The 18,977-nt window shown below is 39.8% G+C and overlaps 1 protein-coding gene across 6 annotated transcripts in view; it reads left to right on the top strand.

Annotated features, from left to right (window-relative positions):
• AKAP9 (A-kinase anchoring protein 9) overlaps nt 1-18,708 on the top strand; it is a 120,643-nt gene extending 101,935 nt beyond the window's left edge. For all 6 annotated transcript variants that reach the window (XM_064444633.1, XM_064444631.1, XM_064444632.1 and 3 more), the window contains 16 exons: nt 156-274; nt 1,068-1,259; nt 2,147-2,335; nt 2,994-3,138; nt 3,891-4,110; nt 5,082-5,232; nt 6,135-6,803; nt 8,786-8,988; nt 9,873-9,981; nt 10,789-10,974; nt 11,531-11,731; nt 13,914-14,146; nt 15,138-15,223; nt 15,992-16,067; nt 17,320-17,459; nt 18,144-18,708. In XM_064444633.1, coding sequence (XP_064300703.1) covers nt 156-274; nt 1,068-1,259; nt 2,147-2,335; nt 2,994-3,138; nt 3,891-4,110; nt 5,082-5,232; nt 6,135-6,803; nt 8,786-8,988; nt 9,873-9,981; nt 10,789-10,974; nt 11,531-11,731; nt 13,914-14,146; nt 15,138-15,223; nt 15,992-16,067; nt 17,320-17,459; nt 18,144-18,187 — 2,963 coding nt within the window. In that variant the 3' untranslated portion in view covers nt 18,188-18,708. The remainder of the gene's footprint in view (nt 1-155; nt 275-1,067; nt 1,260-2,146; nt 2,336-2,993; nt 3,139-3,890; nt 4,111-5,081; nt 5,233-6,134; nt 6,804-8,785; nt 8,989-9,872; nt 9,982-10,788; nt 10,975-11,530; nt 11,732-13,913; nt 14,147-15,137; nt 15,224-15,991; nt 16,068-17,319; nt 17,460-18,143) is intronic.
• The last annotated feature ends 269 nt before the right edge of the window (nt 18,709-18,977 follow it).

Raw genomic sequence — 18,977 nt, 5'->3', positions numbered from 1 at the left:
GAAAAACTATAAAACAGGTAGTCTCCAGGCTTAGAATCAACTCTGGTGACATGCAGCCGCCTGTTACAACAACAGACAAAAATACGTTTTTGATGCCTGTTCTTCAAAGTTTCACAGTAATACAGCTTTCATGTTTTCCTCTCCTTTTATTTTAGACTCTAGTTCAGACTGGAGTCAAGGAATGTATGTTGCTCAGACCCAGGGATCTGACATGATATCTGAAGGAATGGATGAGGGTGGAACTTCAACAGATTTACTTCCAAAAAAAATTAAGGTAAAATAGAACTATCCATTTTTATTGTGGAACAAGAGTGATACTACCAAAAGCTTAGATTAGCTGCTGCTTGATTAGTGAAAACAGAGCCATTTAGATAAGTTGTAAACTGTTGGATATTTTAATACATTTTAAAATACTTCTGATCAATGATATGCATTTTTACTTGTTAAATTAGGTTAAATATGAGTTTTGTAACTCTAGACTTGTTCTCAGTTATGATTTTGAGAAATAAAACTACTGTTAATTATAATTTATTGTTATTTTGTATTAATGATAACATCACGATCATATATTACACAATTTTATAGGTTCTGTTACAGGTGTAGGATAATATCTATGTTATGAAAGAAAAATATGTTTATTATAAACAGTAAGGGTATCATGTTTTTAGTTACATTAAGGAAAAAAAGGCGAGTCTTTTGCAATAAAGGCCTGGCTGAATGGTAATATGAAAAAGTGAATTGCAAAGCTCACCTGGAAGCTTCCCAGGACTTTATTTTTAAAAGTCAATTTCCATCAGCAGCCGTTTTAAAACTTGAATATTGATTTGATGGATGAACTTTGGGAATTTTGATTTGAAACTGAGGGAAAATACACTTATTTAATAAGTTCTGCTGCTTGGCAGATATAAAGAACTGGGTGATGCTTGTCTCTGATATGAGGGAGCATAAATAGTTTCCTAATGCCTATCAATTTAGAAATACCGTTACTCCGATATGTATGAAATAAGATGATTATTGTTGTTATCGTTATGACTGGCATTACTGATTTCTTTTTGTATTTATTGTAGGGTTTGCTGAGAGCAGTCCATCATGAAGGCATACAGGTGCTCTCTCTCACTGAATTTCCATATGGTGAAAGAGAGATGCCACCTCTTAAGCAAGAGCCAGAGTCTTGGCTTGAGGAGAGGAAAGCTTTTCTAAGCACCATTTCATCTCTGAAAGACCTAATTGCAAAAATGCAACTTCACAGAGAAGCTGAGGTATAAATAATATCATAAGATTCCATCTAAATAAAAAATAATTTATGATAACCTTTTAAGGCGCATTCACAATTCAGGTTTAAATGCTCTAAATATACTGGTACAAGGCAAAAGATTTCAAAAGCATGCATTAAAATTGCATGTTGCACTTCCTGGTAATAAATTACAGCTTGCAATTTGTTCTTCTGTGCATTGATAGCTTCTGATTGTATAGATCCACCTTTTAAAAATAATTATATTTTTAAAGCATGTTTCCAGTAGCAGTTATAGTAGATTTTTTAATGTTGTTATTGATTGGTGTAGTAGAGATCAGATGCTATTAAAAAGATACTGTAGTGAGAGAAAAGAGGGGAGAAATTGCTTAAAATATAACACAATCGCTAATCTGCTAAAACTTATTAGGACTTGCCTGTCTAATTACCCCAGTTAGACTTTTGGATATATATAGGTAGTTTCGATTACTTCTGCATTTCCTTCAGCATGCAGAGTGGGGGAATTAACTGTACATCATTATAAAATTAAATCTTCTTTATCTGCATACTACCACATAGCTCTGTGAGAGCCTAGGAACACACATGTAACGTCATAAAAATTAAAAGGATAGGGTGGTACAGTAAGATAAATAATACCACATGGGGCTAAGTTTTCAGTTATAAAAAGCTAGATTGCTTCCATCTAAAACACAGATGAAAGTTTAGCATTCGTGCATGCAGAAGAAATAACGTGTACAATAAATACATTCATTTGTATGAATGAATGTTACATAGCTATTGAGTAAGAAAAGCTCAATATTCCACTGAAAACACACACTTTACATAAAATGTTAATGGCCATTCTTGAAGTAATCTATGAATTCTGCTGTTTAAATTGTTTTTATACCCCTGTAGATTTATGCAAGTACTGAATCTTCTGAAGGTGTCTCAGACTGGAGAGGAGAACTTCTGCATGCTATTCAACAGCTTTTTGTGAGAGAACAAAATGTTCTTCTTGCTGCATTTCAAACTGAACTTGCAGAACTGGGCACAAGAGATGCAGTGATATTGATGAATCAGTTAGAGCACAGACTACAAGAGCAGGTAATATAAAACATACTTTAGTCAAAGTGTGTTTCTCATTAGATTTTAATTTTGAATGTATAAATTCATTTAAAAATATATGTATTACTAGTACCTTTGACATCTAAGGGTGAAAACAAAGTAAGACTTGTAGGAAGAAGAGGTGTCTTTGAAAAGAAAAACTGATGTGGTGCGAGAAAGAGATTTTTGGGTGCACAAGCTATAGGAAAAATACAGCCTTGACGGATCAATTTGAATTAAACACAGTTGTCCTGAGTTTGATTTCATTAAGGTAATTAGAATTATGTTACACTGCCTAAGAGAAAAGGTAGCTTGTATACATGAAGCAAGTTGTAAGAAGAGGAAGTGATAAGGCTGCTATGGGACAGAGAGAGGTCCATTATCTCCTGGAACATGGAAGGATTAGTGAGGAAAATTACAGTTTGCCATAAAACTGATAGGTCTTTTGATTCTGTAATTTTGATACCTAGTAGGAAAAAAAAAACCAAAAACCCAAGCAGTTCTTCCCAATATTATAACGATGACTTAGTTATTACTTAATTGAAAATGTTTTAATATATAAGCACTATGTGAATATATAGTAAATGTAATATCCACAGCATAGATATTCTAATAAGATTTGGAGTTTTACTTTTAAATGTTTCTAATGCTCTAATAGGCTACTAACCAGAGAGCAGCAATGGACTGTCTTCAGAATGCAGACAGAAGAAGTTTGCTGATGGAGATTCAAGTATTACATGCTCAGATGAACAGTAAGAAAAATAATCCAAAGAGAGAACAAGAAAGTGATTCAAAAAGTCAAGGTGACTTCTGTGGTAATATGTGTCCATTTCCAAATGCTTTCTTGGCAGTGCTCATAACATTGTAGGTGAAAATATACTGACTTCCTTTGCTCTCTGATTTCAATACTCATTTTCTGAGCATGCATACTTTTCATCTTTTTCAATCTTATTGGACTAATTTTGCAAATTAAGGTACAGTCTGTGTTCTTATGACTTTTATTGAATTGAAAGTGATACAAAGTTATTTCAATTGCTATAAAAATCAGGCTTGTATTTTAAGGTTATTTACCACACATGTACTTCAGTATTTAGGTTCAACAGCTTTGAAATTGTCTAACTTGGATAGTCAGCATAATGGGTAAACTAAGAAGCAATTAGAATGAAAAGCAAAAAATTCAGAGAACAGGTATATTTTAAAATTAAGTAAATGCTCACTGTCAGTGTTTTGTCACAAAGATTTGGTCACAAGTGTACGTACCTACCTAACTTCAATTATGTTAGTCATAATCCAAATGATGTATATTGATATGGTCACACTCATAGCCTTTTAAAGAAGTTCTAAGAGTTGAAGTGATGTCTTGGAAAGTATGAAAGGTATTCCAATATAAAAGGCATGGTTTTGCTTTCACTCCACTATTGAAAGAATGTATTATTTTAAAATAACACTCTTAATGATAGCCTTGTGGTCATTCTCTGTGCTAGGGAAACTTTACCCAAATAGACAGTGTTGTTTGTTTACTAAGTAATTTCCATATTAATGGTACTCTCATTAGAAATGCTGGAGAATAGTACACAGCAGAAGCAGTCACAGATAATGGAGATGCAAGTGGAGCTCCGGAGTATGAAGGACAGAGCAGCTGAGCTTCAGGAACAGCTGAATTCAGAGAGAATGAAGGGAGCTGAACTGAAGAATGAACTTGCACAAGCCAAACTAGAGCTTGAAACAACCCTTAAAGCACAGCACAAGCACTTCAAGGACCTAGAAACCATCAGGTGTGGCTTTCGGTGCCAAACTTTCTGTGTTGCCGGTGAAGATGATCTTTCCTATGTTGTCTCAAATCATAATAATGATTTTATAAAGGAAGTTGAGCTCATGTAATGAAAATGCTTCTCAGTTTTTCTGTAAAACATTATCTGACAAAAAATAGACTTCTGTTCCATTTGACAAATAATATAATTCTATACATTAAGAAGATCTGATTTGTAGGTTGATTTAATGATTTATTAATATCAAGTTTCTTTTTAAATTTTGACACATTAGACTACAGTATACAAGCCAGTAAGTATACCATAAGTATTAAAGGTTTTTCTGCTTCTAAAATTGAACATGGAGAAAAAAGCTGCAGAGTCAAGATGACTTTGCAAGTACTTCCATAATAAATTCTGTAACTTCTAAGTGTTGCTTTGACATGGTCAACAGCAGAGGTAACAGGCCAAATATCTGGCACTCAAGAAAGCCATTTTATTATTTACGCCTTTACCAGATGGGTATGCCCATGTACAGTGTTTAAATTGGTATTACTTTATGGATTACCTTACAGCCTTTACAGATCATCAGGAGCAAGATTCTTTCACAAATTGATGCAAAACTGATCTGCAAAAAAATGAAAATTCAGGGCATAGATTCCCCCCCTCCCAAGATAGGTTTTTTGCCTTTGAGACACATGGCAGCAAGATGCATTTCTCCTGCATTCTTTCAGATTTTAGCCAGTGACTGGATTATGTTGAACACAAGCTGCCTCTGAGCCACCAATTAATAAAAAACGGCAACTACGAAGTTAGCAGGATGGACATACTTCCTGTTGGTTTTGAGCTATGCAGCTCTTTGTTGCATAACTCACTGTTACTGTACTGCATGAGCAGTGTTTTCAGTTCACAAGATGGAATAAATATCAAGTAACTGATGTTACCATAATAGGATTAGAGCCATTGCCTAATCTAAAGGTTGCCCATTTCTCTTTTAGGACTGAAGTTAAAGAAAAAGCAGCTGAGTTAGATATTCTCAAGGATACAATGGCTAGTGAACAGAAAAGATCAAGAGAGCTACAGTGGGCTTTGGAAAAGGAAAAAGCTAAAATGGAACGCAGTGAGGAAAGAGGAAGAGAAGAGCTTGAGGTATTCCATAATCCCAAATGTCCTGGAATATCAAGGAGCATGCAAATATTCTTTTGGTTAACATTTCATCTCAGCTTACGTTTTTGTCCAATGTGTGCTACATATTCTGTCTTCAGCAGCAGTAGTATATCATCTAGAGCTGAAAAAAGATGTATAGAAGCTGTGTGGCAAGTAAAGAAAAAGCCTGATGCAAATTCCATTTAAATCAATAGTTTTACAACTGTGCTTTTCAGGGCCAAGATGGAAAGTTTCTGCTTTGTATAATAGCCCTCAGATATTCAAGGGGACAGGACACTGCTAACATGGCCACACCTAGCACCCACCACAGCCTAACTCACATTTAAGAATAATATTTAAGGAGATACATTCTTTGTCTCCATTTTAAAAGTCAGCAGTTTCACGTCATGAAAAGCAAACTAGGGAGTTTACTTTAGGAGAATATGCATTAGTAGCTTCCTTGGTACCTTTGTGCTATCTGATATAGTGAGAGAGAGAGCAGGTGCCCTAGTACAAGTCTTAAGACAAAAAAATCTATCACTTTAACGGCATAGATTTACTTACATCTTGAAATCTTAACTGGCAGAATCACTTTCACAGTTTTAGAAAGTAAAAGCAGCTAATTATCTTCAACTTCAGAACTATGGCTGTTCGTATCTCATTAAAAAGTGTATGTTACAAATATTTTTTAATGAGATTATCTGATTTTAGGATAAAGACACCTGTAATATATTTTAATATCAGATGTAACTGCAGCATTCGGAGTATTGTCACATTAATTGTGAGTAGCAAAACCTGTTAAAAGCAACATGTGTACAAGTAGCATGTTTGCAATTTGCAGAAGATAATGGAAAGTATACACAAGTGGCTTTAATCAATTTTTTCCTTCTGTTTTATTATGGAAGGATTTAAAATTTTCACTTGAAGATCAAAAACAAAAGAACTTACAGTTAACTAAACTTTTGGAGCAAGAGAAACAGCTGTCAACTGATCTCCAGCAGAAAATTGAATCCCAGGAAGCACTCAGTGCTGCCCAGCTGTCACGTGAACGAGGCCGTAATTCTGAGTTGCAGGTGCTTCTTGAATCAGAGAAGGTTCGAGCTCTTGAAATAAGCAGTGCCCTAGAAAGGGAAAAAGAGCTGTGTGCGCAGCTTCAAAGTGCTGAAGATAAGGGGCAAGCTGGAACACCTAATCCATCTGAGGAATTACTAAAAGAGCTACAGAAACAAATGGATGAAAAGCATGACCGTATCGTGGAGTTAGTAAGTGAGATGGAGAAGTATAAACTGGAATCTGTGCAAGTGAGACAGCAAATGGAAAAAGAAAGGCAAATCCAGAGGAAAGCATTACAAGCAGAACAAGATGCTAACATAATAGCACAGAAGAAACTCCATGAGCTGGAGTCCAAAGTTGAAGACCTTCAGTGGCAACTTGGAGAAAAGAAGCAAGAAGTTCATAAATTAGGGAATGAAATAAAGAAGTTGCAGGAAATAATCCAAGAACTACAGAAGAAAGAGCAGGAGAATGAAGAAAGAAAGGAAGCCGAAAGGACACCAGGCCACAATCCAAATGAGGTACAGTAGGACTGAGAGCAATGTATAATACCAAACTGTGCAATTTAGCTTTTAATTCTGTTGTTCAGTTAGCGTTGTGTGTCACTCTGCCTTTACTCAATCAATGAAATAGCCTGCAGATTACAAAACACAGGCACCAGAAAAAGGGAAAGCATTCCAGTTTTGCCACCTAAAACTGTTCACAAGTATCCTCTAAGAATGAAGCTGTAGAGGTGTGTTAGGAGGAGCGTGAGCAGGAGAAATCCATCTGAATGTATACGCACACTTTGTGTCTCAGAATAGGAGAAGAATATTCCCTGCACCCAGTTGCAGGAATGAGCTACTTCTCCTCAGGAATGCTCCAGGTCAGTGCTCTTAACCTTTAGTTCATAAACGACTAGTTATCTTTACAAAATTTAAAAGTGATTTCCCAACAACTTAAATAATTAGATAAGTAATCAAACAAGCATATGCATGAATATGTGTATGTTAGCAAACAAAATAGAAAGAAGAAATCAAGGTTAAAACTTAACTGAAGAATTTAGCCTAGTTTTTACATGAATGAAAGTTGGAACCACTGTTGCTTGTAATTTTTTTCTCTCTCCTAAAAGGTTGGGGAAGTTTTAAAATTATTTTTAAATTACTTTTTAAATTCTCTAAAACTTCCCTGTAAGAGATAAGTGTTGCTGGGTGAGTGATTTGTGGATAGTCCCAGAGAGGATTGACATGAAACTTTCCTCTTTGCCCATCCTGCCATCATTCCGTGCTTTTTGGCTGCTGTCTCTCTGTGGAGCCAGGAAGGAGATTTTTCTCTTCATCTGATTTGGCTACTGGTTTTAATCTTCTGAAGCACTGGAAACTACCCACAGCTAGAGGCAGGGTGTTGAGTGTATTGGTAACTGTGACAGCATCAGCCTTCCTGCTGTGCTCAGTCTGTGCACCTTGCTCTTCTGCTTGGAGGTAACTGCCAGCACTGTGGTCAATGAAGCGTCTTCCCTTGGGTCAGGTTGGCAGTGGCTGTTGGGGCTGTTTCCCCTCCTTGGCATCAGACAGTATGATCTGCTTTCCAGAATCTGCCTGGAGTGTGAAATAATTTATCTCCTGCTGCTTCCTGTGACATTTGCAACACTTTGCTTTTTCAATTGGTACCACATCGTGGTCAAATACCCAAAGGCACAGCCATAGACTCAGGTTTCCTTGGGAGGGCTAGCAGTTCTTCCATGACCAGTGTCAGGGGGTGCCCAATGACAGGACAAGGGACGATGGGCACAAGTTGGAACACAGGAAGTTCCACTTAAAAATGAGAAAAAACTTATTTTCTGTGAGGGTACCAGAGCAGTGGAACAGGCTGCCCAGGGAGGTTGTGAAGTCTCCTTCTCTGGAGACATTCAAAACCCGCCTGGACACAGTCCTGTGCCCCCTGCTCTGGGTGTGCCTGCTCAAGAGGGGGGTTGGACAAGATGATCTCCAGAGGTCCCTTCCAGCCCCTGCCAATCTGTGAATCTGGGGGTGTTAGTGAGGGTAAGGAGCACGTGTTCAGTACATTGCCTCACCTGTGGGAGCATCAGTGGTGTGGTTGCCTGTGACTGTGGACTGACCTCCATGACCATGGTTAGCTTTTCCAGTCCTGTTCATCTGACTATGAATTGGTCACCAAAATACATGGGTACAATTGCCCAAATTCCAGGCACAGCTGTTAACGGAGCTGCTGGTGGAAGTGACAGAAAGGCTTGGTGGCTTCCTGCTGGCTAAGTTTGTTGAATGGATTCACACTGTAGCTGTACGATTGCTAGATCTTAGCCAAGAAAGGCACCACACTATACCATTCACAAATAACAGTTTAGTGGTAATCCTACAACAGTAGAGTAGTCACACTAAACTCCTTTCTGTGTCAGAATCGTTTGCTCTTCACTTTCCGCGTGTTTCAGAACCAAATGTTTCCATTTTAAAGCACTGGACCGCATGCATTATACATATATATAAAAATATGTATTTGTGTACAGACTACCTGGGATACACCCAATGACAGAACAAGAAATTGGGTTCTTCAGCAAAAAATGGAAGGAGCTGAGACAAATGAAACAACTTACCCCACACTGACAGGAGGAGATCTCTCTGCTGCAACTGAAATTCTGGAAAATGTCAGACAAAAGCTGCAAAATGTATCTCCAAAGCTGAAGCAGTTGGCTTGGAAAGCTGCTAGCAGGTTAGACCGGTCTTCAGCAACTCAATTTTGTTAATAGCACCCAGCAAGCTAATATTTTGTGTTGTAATCATAATTCCCAGACTGCAGGCCTAACTGATTTTGGGGTTATTCTAATTATATATTTATATGCCATTACTTGAGATATGCTGATGTAAGACAGGATCAGAGAGTATCAAGTGCTGCTCTAACTCTCACATGTTTAATGTGGTCCTTTATAAGTTACAGCAAATTTTTTTTTTCTCTGAAAACTGCTAAGGTTTATTTGGGTGTGGTGTAGGTAGATAATTTTAAAACAATTTAGTAATGAAATAAATCACTGTATAAGGGGACAAATACAGGGAATATTGCTATGGATCCTTTCTTCCCCCATAAAAAAATTAATATTTTATGGTCAAGTGGAACTGATCTTGATTCTTATTTTCTCGGGTTACTATCTCCTGCAGGGGAAAAAAAACAACAGCATGGTACCAGGTCCATGGGAGGTTTGAATCTGTTTTTATTTTGCTGTGATGGTGATTTAATATTGAATATTATTTCTGAAACATTTTGGCAAAGCAGAATGCAGTATATCTTGAAAATACCTTAAGATGTTGCTTACACAGATTCAACAAATTTGTGGGAGGCAGAACCACATTTTTAAATGTGCTTCCTGTAGAACATCCTTTTCTCAAAATCAGTGGAAACTGTTCTATGCAAATTCTTATAAAATCGAGCCCATTTCATGTAGAGTCACTGAGCAGTCTTGAAAATGTTGCCATGTCTCCAGTAACTGTGCTGAAGTGACTTGCTAAAGTCCCAGTGCATACAGAGCGATGGAAAGTCATGTCAGTCTGTCTCCTGGTGTCAGACTGTACCTGCTGTTGAAATTATCACCTTTGTTTCAGATTGCAGTTTGAAGCAGCAGATGATCAAGACTTCATTGCAATACAAAATGCTATTGAAGAAGTTATTTCAGAGCTGCAAAAACTGCCCGGGTTGTCCTATCTGGAAGAGGTGAGAGTGTGCAATGTTGTTACTTTGGTGAGAGAGTTTGGATGTGAGCGGAAACCAGCAAGAGGTTGTTAAGCCTCGACTTACCCAGTAAAAACTCCTTTCCTTTTATTTTTCCAATTTTAATTACCTTAAAAGTAGACTTTCAACTTCCAAATTAAAACTTTTCTACTTTAATTATAAGGTTTTGAATCTCATGGCTTTTGCTTTAAGAAAAGTTATTTTCCTTTCAGCAGTATTTCTGTTACTGAGGAAACTTTGCTCAGTACTTCCCAAGATTAAAATCAATATTTAATATTTACTATATTTTGTTGATACAACACATTTACTTAAACTGCCCTGAATTTACTAAAGGAAAGGCAGTCGAAGACTGAGTAGTGTGCACTTGTGTAGAAATGAAATGAGGTAATCTGCTACAAAGATTTCAGAAATATTTGATCTTAACTGAGCTTGGCCTAGGTCCTTACCTGCATTTTAAGGAAGTGTTTTCAACATGACTTGAAAAAAAGCTTTGGGGCTTTTCTTTTCCTCCAAGTCAGATAAATCTAAACATAGTAGAAGAGCTTTGCAAATTGTTATAGCTGGTACATTGAGCTTGCGTGAAAATATTCTGCTGTGATATACAGGATAAGCATAAAAGAGAAAGTCACGTTAATCTATAGTTTACATGTACACTTATATTTTCTTTGTATAAGTTATTACAAAGTTATTGTCATTATCTACAAAAGTTTTTCACTGTAAGCCTGTTATTTTCAAGTTGGCAACTTGGATCTAATACAGGTTGTGTTTGGTTTTCTTTCTTCCCTCTAGCTGAAGCTAGTGCTCTCACCAGGATCTCCATCTAGCTCATTGACTGAGAGGCTGCTGAGACAAAATGCTGAGCTGACGGGCTTTGTCAGCAGACTGAGTGAAGAAAAGAACAATTTGAGGAATATTGTTATGAAACTGGAGGAAGAACTGAGAAGATACGAGCACAGACAACCTTCTGGAGACTATGTATGTCTTTAGTGGTGCTGATATGATGATGTGTATAAATAGGCATAAAAGCGTCATTCCTTGTCCTAGTCACCTGAGTAGGAGTGATCAAGCTGTCTGTCTGTCTTGGCTTCCCTCTGCAGAGTAAATGGGTGTGAGTTATTCTTGTCCTGTGGTTAATATATTTCAACTCACTCTGTTTACTGTAAACTCTGTGATTTTACCCAGCTTTCTTTTTGTTAACTGGTTTTTTCTTTTAAATTCCGTGTACTACTTTTGATCTGTATCTCATCACTGTGATGAGTAGCAAATAGATCCAGATCACTTCAAGATCATGAAGTTACTATGATCCAGTGAAGGGGATTTTTTTGGAGATGCTATATTTTTCTACAACATTGATCAGGCTCCTAAAATCACTGTTTCTGAGGTGTTAGGGTGCAGGGGTGGCCTCAAATCCAATCAGTGGGCAGTTTTTCTCTCATTAATTTTATGAGCTCTCCACCAAACCAATTACTAGAATGACAAGCTCAAGGTTTTCCAAACTGTGTGGTTCAAATTCAGTTTCTTTTGTCTTCAGTCTTCTAGACACTCATCGGATGTTGGAGTTAATATCGATACTCTTGTTGCCTCCGAGAAGGAAATTTGGAACAGAGAGAAGCTGTCACTGCAGAAATCTTTGAAACAAGCGAATGCGGAGCTGTCCAAGCTGAGAGCAGAGCTCAGGAGCGAAGCTTTCCTCAGAGAACTGGGATCGGATTCTGAAAATGCTGTTTTAAGGGTAGGAGGACTTTGTTGCCTGCATACTAACTACAGCTGCTTTTTTTCATTTTGATTTGGGCCTATTTTTCATTGTGTTTACTCTAGTTATTCTAAGTAAACAGATATTGAGTTTTTGAATTTTCACCCTCAGATACCCGAGACTTAGTTTTTCTCCCAAGAATGGTATGTAGGTGTCTATGTTGTCCTTTTGTGTGTGCTCTATTTCTTGCTGCTCAGGTGATCATCAAATAATGAAGCTACATTCAAGTGTGAGCAGAGTGCAGTCTTATCCATGACAGGAAGAAATGAATAATCACACAAATGCTGTCGGAGTAATGATGTCAGAAGTCTTAGAATTTAGTAGTTCTAAGCCAGTAGTACAAAAATTACTGGGGAAACTGTGGGCCCGCTGCTGAATGAGGTAGAGGGCCTGGTGACACAGGATGCAGAGAAAGCAGAGTTACTGAATGCCTCCTTTGCTACAGTCTTTACTGCTAAGGCTGGCCCTCGGGCATCCCAGCCCCCAGAGGTGAGAGGGAAGATCTGGAGAAAAGCGCACTTCCCTGTGATTGAGGAGGATTGTTTTATCGATCATTTAGGCAACCTGGATCCTCACAAATCCATGGGCCCCAATGGGATGCACCCACAAGTGCTGAGGGAGCTGGCGGATGCTGTTGCTAAGCTACTCTCCATCACTTTTGAGAGGTCATGGAGGACAGGAGAGGTGCCCAAGGACTGGAGGGTAGCCAATGTCACTCCAGTCTTCAAAAAGGACAAGAAGGAGGACCTGGAAAACTATAGGCCAGTCAGCCTCATCTCCATCCCCGGAAAGGTGATGGAGTGGTTCATCCTGGAGGTCATCTCCAGGTGTGTAAAGAAGGTTATCAGAAGTAGTCAACATGGATTCACCAAGGGGAGATCACGCCTGACCAACCTGATAGCCGCCTTTGATGGTGTGACTGGCTGGGTTGATGAAGGGAGAGCAGTGGATGTTGTTTACCTTGCCTTCAGCAAGGCTTTTGACACTGTCTCCCATAACATCCTCACAGACAAGCTTAGGAAGTGTCGGTTGGATGAGTGGACAGTGAGGTGGGCAGAGAACTGGCTAAACAACAGAGCTCAGAGGGTTGCGATCAACGGGGCAGAGTCTGGTTGGAGGCCTGTCACTAGTGGTGTTCCCCAGGGATCTGTGCTGGGTCCAGTTCTATTCAACATATTCATCAATGACCTGGATGATGGGATAGAGTGTACCTTCAGCAAGTTCGCTGATGATACAAAATGGTGAGGAGTGGCTGATACACCAGAAGGCTGTGCTGCCATTCAGTGAGACCTGGACAGGCTGGAGAGCTGGGCTGAGGGGAACCTCAGAAAATTCAACAAGAGCAAGTGCAAGGTCTTGCCCCTGGGGAAGAACAACCCCATGCACCAGTACAGGCTGGGGGCTGAAATACTGGAAAGCAGCTCTGCTGAGAAGGACCCAGGAGTGCTGGTGCACAGCAAGTTGACAATAAGCCAGCAACATGCCCTTGTGGCCGAGAAGGCCAGCGGTATCTGGGCTGCATTAAAAGGCATGTGGCAGGAGATTGAGGGAGGTTATCCTCCCCCTCTACCTTGTCATACAAACGCCACATCTGGAGTACTGTGTCTAGTTCTGAGCTCCCCAGTTCAAGAAAGAGAGGGAACTAGTGGGGAGAGTCCAGCAGAGAGCTACCAAGATGATCAGGGGACTGGAGCATCTCCTTTATGAGGAAAGGCTGAGGGACCTGGGTTTGTTTAGCCTGGCGAAGAGAAGACTGACAGGGGATCTTACCAATGCTTATAAATATCTAAAGGGTGAGTGTCGAGAGGATGGGACTGGATTCTTTTCAGTGGTGCCCAATGATTTGTGCCAAGGGGCAATGGGCACAAGTTGGAACACAGGAAGTTCCACCTCAATATGAGAAAAAACTTCTTTCCTGTGAGGGTGACAGAGCAGTGGAACAGGCTGCCCAGGGAGGCTGTGGAGTCTCCTTCCCTGGAGGTGTTCAAAACCTGCGTGGATGCGTTCCTGTGCCCCTTGCTCTGGGTGTGCCTGCTCAGGCAGGGGGGTTGGACATATGATCTCCAGAGACCCCTTCCAACCCCTGCCATTCTGTTATTCTGTGAGAACTGTAATAATTCTTGAAGCTTATAGGACCTTTTTTTGTTTTGTTTTGTTGTAGAGAATTTATGGCAAATACCTTCGAGCAGAGAGCTTTCGGAAAGCTCTCATATATCAGAAAAAATATTTGCTGCTGTTACTAGGCGGATTCCAGGAGTGTGAAGAAGCCACGCTGGCCCTCATTGCACGAATGGGTGGACAGCCTTCCTACACAGACCTCGAAATCATCACACGTCATTCAAAGGGTTTTACAAGATTTCGCTCTGCAGTCAGAGTGTCCATCGCAATTTCAAGGTAAACTGGAAGAAGATGTCAAACAGATATAACTGTGTGGTTTAACATATACTTTTCTAGCTCTCTAGTGGAATCTAGAACTTCTCGTGTTCCAGCTGTGTGAATTCTACATTTTTGGTAGTAATGAATATAGTAGATGCTGTGTAGGGGAACAAGTTGAGCAAGGTTAAATCTGTAATAGGAATAAGCAGTCCGATTGTAGTTGAAAATGGCTCTGTGTCTGTTAATCAAAGATGGAGTGTATTGGATAAAGTCATAATATTAGGAAAAAAATGACTAGCAATTCTAGGGTATGTACTTTTTTAGAAAGGCATTTTCTGCAGCTTAATTTCCTTTAAAGGTTAAATTCTTACGTGTAAGTATAATACAGATTTATGAACTGATTTTATTCATCTGGGGAGTCCTTTGAATTCACAAGACTTTAGGTCTCAAGCTAAGGATGAATAGCAATAGACAAGGGAAAAAAGTGAAGGTTATTGCTGCGTAATGCTGCCGTGGGGCTAGCAAACCTTCTTCCCAAAGGTTTGAACACCCAAACACTCCCACTTGCTATTGATCTGAGCCTTGTGTGTAGCATAAACTCAATGAACTATTCATATACCTGTTGTAAGTGAGGCTTTTACTCATAGCGCTCTGCAGTTATGATTTTGGGGATGTGACTGGGCAAAAAGTCTATTTAGTATGATTTTAAAATGCTAAGACCCTGTTGCTTAGGTGCCTGAGCAGTTTGCTGTCCATTCGGACTTACACAGCACCTCTGGAATCACTGGAATTCCAGTGGTAAAGCTGAAAGCAGAATTAGACAAAAGATGTTTTTCTTAGGGATGTGTCTAAGGATGTTTTCTACTTGATCTTCAGGTTTTAGACGCCCATCCATTAATTTTGCTTGGTGTTCAAGAAATTGTTATGCCTTCTAGAATACAAGGAGATTATTTTTAGCAGACTCTTTCGTTTATGCTGAAGTATTATTTTTTTTTAATTTGAAATGCAGAATGAAGTTCCTGGTTCGTCGATGGCACAGAGTTACGGGTTCTGGTATACTAAGTATCAATAGAGATGTCTTTAGCCAGAACACAGGTAAATTGTAGTCCAACAATGACAGAAAAATTGTATTCACAATTCACACCACTGCTTACTGGGATGTTTTTAATTTGTATTTTTTTCTCATGTGGAATGAATGGGGTGCTGTTCCCCCTTCCTTCTGCCACAATTGCTTGGATTAACCTACTTCTCAGGTTTGTGAGAGTTTCCATGCTCAGCACAGACACTATTTGCTGTCTATTCAATTTTGTTTTGCTCCATTGTGGGTGGGATTTAAAAAATATGGCAACTTTCCCTATGGAGTGTGTTTTTAAAAAAAAAAAAAAAAAAGAAAAGGAAAAAAAAAAGGAAAAAAAAAAAGAAACATTTCAGTGGCATCATTGGACAGACAGAGGAATAGCAACCACAGGTCTCCCATAGTGGTAACAGAGCTCATTCACCAGCCCTCCCTGATCTTTTCATCAGAACAAAAGCCTGACATTCTTCTGTTAGAGCTTAAAGTTTGGGAAATGTGGTTTTCTGTTTGCTTTTTTGTAAAAGCCTGAGGAGAATCAGGAGCGCTTTTGTTAATTTCTGGCTATCTAGGTCTGTGCTATAGCCCTGTCCTGCTCAGTCTGCGAGAGTTTTCTCATTGACACCAGTGAGGCCAGGATTTCATCTCTGGTTTTCTCTGAAGCAGTCTGAAAGTGGTCCACATTTGTTAAAGACCATTTTTGTGATATGCAAGCAGAAAACTCACATTTGAGGTTCCCAGTAAAGTGCAAAAGGTTTTCATTTTCAATACATTGTTTTTTATATTTCTAGGTAATGAATTACGGCCTGATTCATTCCCAGGCAGCATGGATCTTTATGGAGAACAGAGGCATTCCTATAGATCCAGGTAAGACATGGAGTCTCCTAGATCTCCTGTAAACTTTCAACATAAGTATGTTTTATTTTACATTACTATCCTCTGTCAGAATGTTCTTTAACTAAATGAATGCATCAGTGCTTACTGCTAAGGTTTGTAATCTTTGGTGCCGTAAGATTTTTCTACTTTTTTTGTAAGGATACGTAACAAATTACATCTCCTGCCTTCAGTGTGCGTTTACTTATCACCTGATCAAGGCCAAAGCTTGCAGACTTCTGTCTGATTTCTGTCATGTTCTTGGAACCGGTGGTAGACGACTGGATAGAGCTATGGTTACCCACCTCCGCAGAGTCTAGGCTTTGTGACCAAGCAGACCCCTGCCGCCTGCCTGCCTTTCTGGCCGGCAGAAAGGTGGCGTGGGGAGGGGCTGCCTCAGGTGCCCTCGGCCCAAGAAAGGGAAAAGCAGGGCCAGGGAGAACAGGGCCCCTCGCTGTGGCTGGGGAGGATCGTCTGGTCGCTGGGGCTGGGAGAAGTTACCACTGCCTCGTGGCCAGAGCGTGGGTGGAAGCTGCTTGGTAGCTCTGCTGCTTGTTCTTGATGAAACCCTTTTGGATGGCTGTACTAAGCTGTGATACCAGAGGTATTGGTCAATCAGGTGCCAGTGAAACCAGGTGTTTTTCACCAAAGGCGAGGTTTTTACTAGTGCCACCAGCCTTTGATGACTTCATATGGAAGTGTGGGCTCTGAACCTGCAGATTCTTGATGTTCTGAATCTTTATTTTTGTATAAACCACCTCAATGTTTGTAATCTTTGTGGCAACCATAGAGGTTTACATGGAAAAAATGTTTAATCTATTTTAGCCACTTTTGACTTATAGAGAATAATGAAGAGAGACAGAGTCCTGTAAAGATGGCTGTGTCCTTGTTCACACAAGCTTCTTAATAGAAAAGCAAACTTGAATCTGCCACGGCTCCTGCTGCAGTCTCAGTAGGAATTTGCTGGTCAGTCTTTGTCCCAGAAAAATGCAGCAACAAATCAGGTGCAGTAGAAAGAAAAGGCAACGGGGAAAAGTGGTTTCTCTGGGGGAGGCAGTATGAGGGCTTGGGCAGTCCCGGGCAGGGAAGTTAAATGGGTACGATGTGCTGGGTACCGCAAGGGCAAGTTAAGGGACACGCAGTCAGTAAGGTATCCCTGCTTACACTAGTTCACTGTGCCTGCTGGTAACTTCTGCTTTATTTCAAATTTAGCTTTTTAAAAACATCTGTGTTCTCCTGCCCCTAGGTTCCACGGTATGCATGGTGATTTAAACCCAGTCTCTTTCGCCTGTTCTCAACTGCAGAACTACGATCCTGAAAGAGCTTTAACAGATTACATCAATCGGCTGGAGGCGCTACAAAGGCGAGTTGGCAGCGTGCAGTCAGGTAAGGGCTCAGGCAGTCCGCCCCGTGGCTCCGGGGTGGCACGAGGCACGGTTCCAAGCGAGAAAGCGCGTGCTGGTTCTCTGAGATAAGTAACAAACACCTTTGAATGTAGGCATTTTCAGCCTTAAACAAGAGGCTATTCTGAGCTGTAGCAAAAACCTCGTTTAAAAGAAAATGGTAAATACTTTGCAGGGCAGCACACAAGTGGGCTTTAATTACAGATTTTTAGTTTATTGGTAACACTTCAGCTTTCCCTGATCTCTAATAAATGTGCAGCAAGGATTCAGTTGACATTAAGGTTATAAGCTAGACGGAGAAAAATATACCCAAAGGATTGGGGCATGGGAGTACAACGGGTGGTACTTCTCCTACCACTTTGATTACAGAAGTTACTGTCTTTTTGTCCCATGGATGACGGTAATTTTTGTGCCATAAAAGGAGTAAATCAAGAAAATTGTCAGATCAGTGGGACTTAATTTATCAAACTTGATGTGGGGATGATTTCTGCAATTACTGTGTTGAAGTCTTTCTTCAGCGTAAAATCCATCATTTTGAGAAGTTTTGTCCTTAAAAGATTTCCCATGTAAATTGTTTCATGCTTATTCAGCCGAATAACATGTCATTGGTGAATTCTCATCCACTCGTTCCCAGTGATCTTGATGGAAATATTTCTCCCACTTGCAGGTTCGACTTCCTACACTCAGTTGCACACGGGTATGAGGAGATAATACCCTTTCAACATCTCCATCACTGGGGGTGATGTTAACGGATTGCCTTCTGTAAATCTGTGCTCTTTCTGTGCTTTTGTATAATGTGTACATTGTGGGACCAATATGAACACAGCTGTACGATTGTATACAGTTCCATCCTGGCACACCCACGCAGACTGGGATTCATGTATATAGGCATGTCGTGTTCATGGCGGGAAAAAAACCAAACAAAAAAACCCCACCATTAAATTACCTGTATATTTGTGGAATGCTAATTTAAATGATTAACTTATGAAGTGTGTATTTATCGAAAGGGTGCGAAGGTGAAACTTGTGTATTAATGAAATTGAGCTACATTCAGCAACGTTTACTTGCACTTTTTCTGGCAAGGCTACTGAAGTTACATGACTCGTAATATTTGCTACTGGCAGTGCAGACAGAATATCACTTGTAGAGACCTATTTTTGTAACGGTAGAAGTTTTGAATTTTATGGGTATTTTGTCAAAGTACCAAAATAAAGATGACTTCATGCTTTTAACTGTGTTCAATGTCCACTCCTTTATTCACGCTGAAACGGTTGCTCCTACTCGTGGTGGCTGGAGCTTTACTCTTTGTGCCTTCCCCAACGCTGTTGCTTCTGAGGAGAGAGAGCAGGTACAAGCTTGGTTGCTGAAGACCCTGGTCCCATCTGACAGGGCTAGAAGGGAAGGTATTGCACTCCCAGGGTGACTGATAGAAAGTTTTGGAAGTTACACCCAAGTTTAGAACAAAAAAGATGGGGCAAAGGCCTTGCTACAGTAAGCACTG

Source organism: Phalacrocorax carbo, chromosome 2, assembly GCF_963921805.1.
Source record: "Phalacrocorax carbo chromosome 2, bPhaCar2.1, whole genome shotgun sequence".
NCBI classification, from domain to species: domain Eukaryota; kingdom Metazoa; phylum Chordata; class Aves; order Suliformes; family Phalacrocoracidae; genus Phalacrocorax; species Phalacrocorax carbo.
This window is presented reverse-complemented; position numbering and strand designations above follow the sequence as displayed.